This window comes from Sander vitreus, chromosome 9 (genome assembly GCF_031162955.1).
Source record: "Sander vitreus isolate 19-12246 chromosome 9, sanVit1, whole genome shotgun sequence".
NCBI lineage: Eukaryota > Metazoa > Chordata > Actinopteri > Perciformes > Percidae > Sander > Sander vitreus.
Genome location: NC_135863.1, coordinates 24,519,639 through 24,528,711, shown reverse-complemented (window position 1 = coordinate 24,528,711; position 9,073 = coordinate 24,519,639). Strand labels below are relative to the sequence as shown.

General features: G+C 40.9%; 1 protein-coding gene across 1 annotated transcript; it reads right to left on the bottom strand.

The window, feature by feature from the left end:
• Positions 1-239: 239 nt before the first annotated feature.
• scinla (scinderin like a) lies at positions 240-7,860 on the bottom strand. Its single transcript, XM_078259439.1, has 17 exons — positions 7,752-7,860; positions 6,406-6,598; positions 6,106-6,260; positions 5,159-5,320; positions 4,898-5,047; positions 3,966-4,055; positions 3,726-3,858; positions 3,427-3,515; positions 3,105-3,320; positions 2,884-3,017; positions 2,283-2,373; positions 1,806-1,976; positions 1,528-1,702; positions 1,324-1,439; positions 1,145-1,222; positions 989-1,049; positions 240-906 (listed from the first exon to the last, which is right to left on the bottom strand). Exons 2-17 carry the CDS (start codon positions 6,584-6,586, stop codon positions 785-787), a joined length of 2,124 nt encoding a protein of 707 aa, XP_078115565.1. The 5' UTR covers positions 6,587-6,598; positions 7,752-7,860; the 3' UTR covers positions 240-784.
• Between the last annotated feature and the right edge of the window lie 1,213 nt (positions 7,861-9,073).

Sequence of the window (9,073 nt, the reverse complement as noted above, 5' to 3'; positions counted from 1 at the left end):
TGATAAATGATATTCTTATATTTACAAAATAACTGTAAGATCATAACTTTGAGTGATTCGTCTCCGAAAGCATAATGTTCATTATTACTCCTAAAGTGCCTCTCACACTTTTTTGCAGCCATCAAATACCAATATACCAATAGTATTATTACAAGTCACTTATATTGCTATTAGAGAAAAGGCGTCAGAAAAAGCACATGATCTGTTTGAATAGAGAAATCCAATAAGAAAAGACAATCTTCAAAACAGGTCATCTTTTTATTCAAATTCAGAATTTCTCAATCTATATTTGTCTTTGCAAACTAGGCTGTAAAAAGGGAAAGTTTACGTCAAAATATACATTTGTTTTGTCGCAAACAGAAATAAATTTGTAACGGTCTTAAATTTCACAACCTCATCCATGACAAATGAGGCCACACTGAACTTGGGAGAAATAGTGCATCATGGTTATTCACTGGATCGTAAACCGTATTTCATTTAAGAAAGAATGAAAAGGTGGCAAAGGTTTGAATATATTTTAGATACTGTAAGTGTGAATAACAGGATTCTGTGCTTAGTACATCATTGCAAAAAGGCATGTGAAATCTTTAATGCATCTCCAAGCTGCTTCCAAACCCACACAGAAATTCCAAGCTCACACAATATCTTTGAGGTTTATTATTCTTTGAAGACCAATGATAAACGACAAGTAATGAATCTTTGCAAGTTTCTTGCAGATGCTACTGCTTTGTTGCTTTTCTACTAATTCTTTTTGATTCCGTCTTTCAGGCACTGCAACTCTGTCCTACATCTTGGGGTCCCAGGCATGGAACCAGCCGGTGAAGGAGAGTGGCTCATCCCCCTGTTTAATGGTGCTGATGGGAATACCGCGACGGCCAGAAGGGTCTGAATTCAAATAGTCTTGGGCTGAAAGAAAAACAAGGATACATTTGTGAACAAGTTCTCTTCTGCAATTTCTGCTCATCTTTAATAGCTCTGTTTGTCTTACCAATCTTGAGTGATCCAGTTTTCTCTGTCTCATTGGCTTCCTTTCCAACCCAAACAAAGATCTGGTGAGAGAGATAACGCAAAGGATTTAGGGATAAGGCAGCAATATAATGAGAACAAACATTAAATTGTTTCATTAAAAGTGAAGGCGGCATACCTGATCCCAGGTATCCAGAATCATGACATCATCAGGTGCCAGATCCAATTGTGTGAACTCACCGGGCACTTCCTCCACCTTAATATGATAAGTCAATGCTTACAAAGTGGCTGTATCAAAAAATCTAAATAAAACAACTAATCCCCCTAATGAAAATAGATGGAAACTTAGATACTCACTATAAGCCTGCCAGTCTTGTTTGAACAGCCAAACAGTCGTGGAGGCCTGACTGTGTTCTGCAGAGTAATAGAGGTCTGGTAGTCCTTCTTCCCTCCCAGTGCTGCCCAGAAACCAGCTACCGACGAAGAGTAAACATCAGTTTTCCACAGGAAATATTTTACACTGTTATCTGCTAAAATCAATGTTTTTTTTCCAACACTCACTTGGCTCCTTGGTCTCCTCCACCTCAGTGGCAGTTCCTCCAAGCAGGCCAGCAACATACTTAGCTGCAGCCACCTCCTCCGGAGTGGCTCCCTTTCCCTTCCACAGGAACAGGGAATTAGGTGACTTCAGCACAAACACATCGTTGGTGTTCAGAGAGGAGGCAGTGGGCTCCACCTGGGTCAGTGAGAAACAAAGAGGGGGAAAATAGTATCAATCCCTCACTATAAAGCAAGTTTAGTTCAGTTTATGGAAATTCAATGTGATAAACAAAGCTGACCTCAACAGCCCGTGTGGCTTTGGTGGAGCTCTGGCGGATATGGAAGAGTCGTGTGCTGCCAGGCTTGCTCTCGCCAGACTTGCGGGATGTCCCACCCAGGTGGACAACCAAAGGCTTGGCCTTAAACACACTCACAAGATGAGGGGGTTCTTGGCCCTGAGTGACACGAACCTGCCAAGACACAGCAGTAGCTTAGCCTACATGTAAGATGAGGACAGAGGTGATAGGAGTTGTTCACCCTATTGAAAGGCAGGAGTAAGTCGATAAAGGAATAGTTCCTTTCAAGTTTAGTTCATTTTTGGAAACACACTTTGCTTTCATGCTGAGAGATAGCTGAGAAGATCAATACCACTCTTATGTTGAGAGTGGTAGTGATCTTCTCATCAACTCGCGCCAAGCGTATTTCCCAAGATGTCAAACTATTCCTAGAAAGAAAAACCTGAGTAATACCATATATTGACACAGTAAATATCTTACCTGGGTAGCTACTCCATCCATGGAATTGTCCAGGTCAACAGTGAGAAAGGCTGAAGCACCCAGTTCATCCTTAGCGCACTTCCGCCCTTGCCTACAGCAAAGCCATAATGTATTCATAACTTATTCAAGAAGTTTCAAGCTAAATCAATGTAGATATTTACAAAAAAAAGCAACACTGGTTTACCAACCAGCTTAAGCAGTCAACTTCCCCAGCTCCTAGACAGCAAATTGATTTAATTGAATACTATATAAATATAATTTAAAGGCACATCCTAATATATTAGTATATTAGTAGATGCGTTGTATAAAACAACTGTTAAGTCAGCTATATGAATGTGTGAATATGCTTCTGTTGTTCTGTGTGAATTGTGTATACTAGAAAAATAAAATACTAAGATGATTCCTGCATTAATCTCCTGTGGCCCTGTCTTGTAGAGGGACCCTGTGTAGATGTTTTTAGACCTTTATTATTTTTATGTTTATTGTGCTCACATTGTGCATAATCCTAAATAAAGGGGGGATGGTAGAGGCCCAACAACAATATTTTGCCCTGGTCCCCCCTAACAGGTAAATCTGGCCATGCTGAAAAGGTTGCCCTCACCAGGTGTAGATGATATGCTTCTCTCTGCCTCCTGCTTTGTAGGAGTACAGCACCAGGTAACAGTCTCCTCCAAAGAACTGTCCATAGGTGGATGGGTCCACAGGTACTTTAGCACCTCCTTCCACACGCCAAATCTACAGACACCCACTATTGTCACATCTTAATATTGATATCTGAAGACGTGAAAATACAGCATTAGCTGGTTCGGCTCATGAACATACCTGGACTTTCCCGGAGCCATCGTCCACCATGCCGTGCTGGGCAGCCATGCTGATGTTGTCGTGGAGTTTGGAGGAGTCAAAGGGAATCTGAACCACCTTGGCGATGTGACCGATGGTGTATGCCTTACTTGGGCCAGTGGTCTCATCCTTGTCCAACCAGTTGAAGAAGAACTGCTTAAACAGGGTGGTCTCACTCCCTGCTGGCATTACCTGGACCTGTTCATGTTAGAAATTGACAGAAGATTAAGCATATTTACCAACAGGAAGACAAGACAGGAAGAATGAAGTTCTGGTAGCAACATTCACTACATGGCCACATTACCTGAGTATTTTGGGGGTAATTCTTGTCTTTGATGAACTTGTTTGCAGAAGTCATTGCTGCTTTGCGCTCATCTGCATTTGCCTTCTGCCCTGCAGTTTGGGGTGTGGTATAGTGGTTAGAGACTACAAACTCTAGTCAAATCTATAAATTAGTCATATTTTCCCAGTTTGAATAACTTGGAAAGGAGTGCTGAATAACAACGTGTTGCTATAAGCGGACTGAGCATTGATAAAGATACAAAACAGTGTATCCAAAGGAAAAAAAGGTTGCAGAAATTGATATATGTTATGGTGTAATACCTTTCCAGACAAAAATCTTGTTGTTTCCTCCATTGTCCAAGATGTAGCAATCACTTTGTGAGAGCATGTTTTGTTTGAAGGGGTTTTTATCAGCCACCAAAGTTGTCGTCATGGAGCCGGTAGCATCAGAAATCTAAAAAGTAGAGAGATAAAAAAAAATCTACATTTATAATCTGAATCTTTTAAATACTGTAACATTTATCAACATTAATTTAAAGCTTGATAGTTGCTCATATTTACCAAATAGAGAGATGCGACGTTATTCTTCTTCGTGTCAGTGGGTACATCATCAGGGCTTCCTGATGGTAGGTTGGGCTTGGGTCCAAGCACCTGTAAATAAGCCAACACGGTCTCACGGCAGTTTGTGTAATTGTCAAATTATTTTTAATCTATTGATTCGTGTACAACAACACATTTTTTTCGTGGTGGCCAGCACAAAAAGATTAACGGGGAAAGCAAACGTCACACCCGGGACACGATCCGCGGTCTCTGGGGGACATGCGACAACAACAACAACAACAATGGGACGGCGGAGGTTGGGTTTAGGAAAAAAACAACGGGGAAAGGACGCCTCACACACCGGGAGACGGCTGCGGGGGACACGCGATAATAACGGGACGGTTGTGATTAGGGAAACAACGGGGAAAGGACGCCTCACACGCCGGGAGACGGCCGCGGGGGACGCGCGACAATAACGGGACCGTTGTCATTAGGAAAACAACGGGGAAACAAAACGCCACATGCAGGACGCAATCCCTGGTCTCCCGGGTGAAAGTCCTGTAGGCCTATTGTTTGACCCATCCACCACCACGGGTGAAAGTCCTGTATTGTTTGACCCATCCACCACCCCAACCAACCTCAACACGGATTTTCCGCTTTTCATACTACTCCCTACCGTAGTCGTGCTGTGATCACGAAATATGCTTCCCATTGAAATACATTACTTTACATTTTCGTGCTGGTCACCACGGAAAAAACGACAAAAACGTCCCCGTGAACACAAATCAATAGATTACATAACGTGACCATTTCACAAACTGCTGTGAGACTGGGTTGAATAAGCACACACTTGTTGCAGACTGCAACATTGCACATCCATCCTTCATAGCAGCCAAAGCCAGATGCATCCTGAATAAAGCTGTCTAAATTTAAAGGTAAAAAAAAAGCCTCACTTCAATGACAGCTTCTGGTTCAGAGCCTTCTTCAATCATGTGCAAGTCACCACGACCCCGTCGCTCATTGTCGCGGATATCTTTGGCCAGCTCAGTGGTTTTTATGCGTTCAAATGAATTGGATTCACTGCCAGACCAGTGGAAGATAGCCTAGCATTTCACAGAGCAGAGGAAAAGAAGATGGAAAAAAAGTTATGGTGAAACATTGCAACATATCTCACAGTCTAACATATTTTGTAGTCTGTCTTCTAGATAGATCACCTTTCCCAAGTCTATGATGAAGCAGTCTCCTTTATTGAAGCTACTCCAGGAAAAGGGCACCTCCGTGGCTCTGATTGTCCGGCGACCTTTAACGTGCAGCAGGCGTTTGACATCTACCTCGTTGGTCACCACATGCGCAAAGCCTGAGGCTACTCCACCTTCCTTTGACAGGATGGAAGTCAAGAAGATTAAAGCATTAGAATTATTACATTAAACTACTGCATTTGTTTGTCGATTTCGAAGCATAGCCTACTAATCAAAGATGTAAAGATTGTTTGACATTTTGGGAAATATGCTTATTTGCTTAGTTACCAAGAGTTAAATAAAAAAGATTGATACCACTCTCATGTCTTTACACTAAATATAAAGCTACAGTCGGCAGCCAGTTAGCTTGACTGGGCATATAAAAGACTGAACACTCAACTCTTGGCACGCTTTCCTAAAATATCAAACTATTCATTTAAAGATGTATAGATTCTGGTTTATCTGGATTAGTATTTCAACACCATATTTTACGCATCTATGATACTAAAACAAAACACTGGCTATAGTCTGTTTTCCAGTGGCCTATTTAATTTCCTCATCTGATGTTTTGGCATTAGAGAGCATGTTTCTGCTTGCCTTGTTTTACAGTTTAAACTCCCCAAGGAAAACTTGAGTGGAAAACCTATAGCAGCAACCAATCATCTGGTACAAATAAAAGTAATTTCTCTCTCTTGGTTACGAAAGACAAATGTCATAACTTTTTTATTTCTGTAAAAATGTGTTTTAAACTATTTACCACAGGCCAAATCTACAGATACCCACTATTCACATCTGTCACATCTACACATTGACATCTGAAGACAGCATGGGCTGGTTCGGCTCGTGAACATACCTGGACTTTCACAGGGCCATTGTCCACCAGCATTATCATGTTATTTTAACTATCATGTTTCACTTTTTACCTTGTATTTGATGCCAGATTTAAAGTAGCCCATGAAGGTGACAGACTCTTGGTTTTGAAACTCAGTGAACTGTCTTGGTGCGCCGCGCAGGAAGTCATCCAGTTGCATCATAAAGATGGCAGCAGCCCCTTTCTCATCCTGGGAGGCTTTCTCGCCTGTGGTATAACAGATAACGGTAAAAAAATCAATGAATGACTGTAAAAAAAAAAAAAGAGAGCGTATAGACAAACAAATGAGGGGAATTTAATTCTATAAGCCAGAGTTTATTTTAGGTGTCAGCAGAGAATCTAAGTCCAATACCAATCCATGAGTGAATGTTGTAAGAAGGAGCAGAAGTGGTGTGAAGCACTATGTAAGAGTCTCCAGTAAAGAAGTCTCCATGGAGTTCAGTAGGGACAGGTGCCAAATTCATTTTCTCTATCCGCCACACCTGCAGGCCTGGCTTCTTCCCTGCAGTAGCGAACTCCTTGTGTGATGCCATAGTGATCAGTGCCTGAGGGGAAACACGCCTTCATTAACAAGTAATCAGGCTACATCAAGAAACTGTAACTAACCTTATAACACAAGAGCTGATAGATTGTAAGATTGTACTTTCATACAGGGTTGAAAAAAATATCTGATTAATCAATTTCTTGATTGACAGAAAAATAACTGAAAATTGATGTCAGTTTTCAAGCATAAATGTCAAACAATGTCCAGTTCCAGTTCCTCAAATGTGCAGATTTGCAGCTTTTCTTTTTCTGATGTGACTGTAAACTAATTATCTTTGGGTTGGTTGAACAAAACAAGCATTTTTATGACCTCTGGATTTAATAAATTGCATTTTTCACTAAACTCAATGAAGAAAATATTAGATAATTGCAGACCTAGTTTCATACAGATTTAAATTCTGCCATTAAGACCCAAATCAGGTAACCATTCTCATCATGTTTGGTTTAGAAAAAACAGGAAAAGAAACTCTTCAAAGTTATACAAACATTGGGATCCCCACTCTTTATCATCACTTGAGATAACCTTCATATTGAGAATCTCAGGAAAATAAATGGTGTACATCACAAATTATTTAAACAATTCACTAAAACAGTTATACTATTCTATCAGTAGTGCATTGTGTTGCTTTATTCCATTTCCATTAAACAGTTCCATTTATCCAAGAACAAAAGGTCCATCCCTTATTTACTCAGCAGCATTTGTTGCCTAACCTGTAATACAGGTATCTTACCCTGAATTTACAGAAGTTAATGTGTTTGTGAGATAAATCACTAGGGAGTGGCCGCTGCCCTTACTGCTAAACTGCAATGCAAATTGTTTGTGTGGTATTTTTGAGCAGGAAAAGCCTCTCCTCACAGCCAAAGACAAAAATGTATCTTATACTGTACAGTGTAATCATGACTTATACATTCAAAATTATGTTACATAATTGTCAAAATGCCTCTGTGTACAGCATTAACTATTGTGCTTCCTTTGATGCAGAATCAGGCAAAGCAGAAATTGTTGCTATGAATAATTAAGGCAAATTTCTTAAAATGTAAAATAAGCAATTGGTCTATAATTTCATACATGCCATCTGAACAGCTAGAGAAAGTTTTTATAGCCTTCCATAACATTTCGCAAGGACGTGCAGAATATTAACAATATCCTATTACCTGGTGAGGACAGAAGACAGATGCTGGGTTAGAAGAAGTTGATACTGCTGCACTGCTGCACTTCCAGGTTTCTGCCCAGGCTGTCTGCACTCAGGTCTGCTATATAGTCTGCAGAGACATCCGCGTGGTGACAAGAGGCGTGTCCAGTGGAATCCCAACCCAACCCAGCGCTGCGAAAATAACATATGTAACTGCATGTAACAATGCTTGATTAAGTAAACAATCTGAGAACTGATATGCGAAAGAAAACCAAGGCAAAACCATCAGGATCACAGGCAAACTCTTAAGTGGAATCTGGATCAGAAGTGGAAGTGGATCAACACCCACTGCTAAGAAGCTTTCCTTTTTATATTTCTAATAAAATCTGTCATGCTTTAACACCCTACACTAACACTCTGTGTATGCAGCCATCATAAATGCAAATGGGTGTAATTTGTTTATATCATAGACATTTAGGAGTATCTGTGTGATATGTCTACAGCTAGCAGCCAGATAGCTTAGTATAATGAGCAAAAGCTAGCCTTGCTCTGCTGTGAAGGCACAGCAGAAAGAAAAACTGCAGTATTATTTGTGACAGGAAAGCCATCTAGACAAAATAAAGGCTGCTTCTATTAAAAGAATAACACACCAACCTACATATCATGGTGTAAGGAGTATAAAAACTAGAGCCAATATGAGCTGCTGAATCATTTCCTTCTTAAGCCCCGTAGATCATCTGTAATGGCAAGAACATCTCTTGGGACTCATTTGAGTGTGCATGTTACACACTCCTCTTGGCTGGTTGGCAATTACATTGCTGCTGTTTTAGCAAGTATGTCTGTGGTGTGATTGTCTGGCACTGGCCTGTCAGCAGCTACAATTTGTGACTACTCTTACTCCTATGTGGCAGCTTGAAGGCACAAATCTCTCCTCTGAGCTCTGGCGGTCGCCTCAGGTTAGGGCTGGGTCCATCACTCCTACTATCAGAGCTGCATCAGCACATTCTGTCTTGTAGGGTACACAACACTTACACAGTCCCTGACTGGGACATACCAACATGCCTCCACAAGACTAAACACAAGTGTACACACAGACACACACACAGAGACACATACACTGCCACACACACACACACACACACACACACACACACACACACACACACACACACACACACACACACACACACACACACAACAATCCTAACACTGTGGCTAAACACAAATTCTGCTAACTACAGGCTACTTGTTCTAACTTGAGTGCGACCAAAATGCACTTCATATTGCATAATCATAAAGGCTGTTTTCATAGCAGCCCTCAGCAGTATTTAGCTGGAACAATGC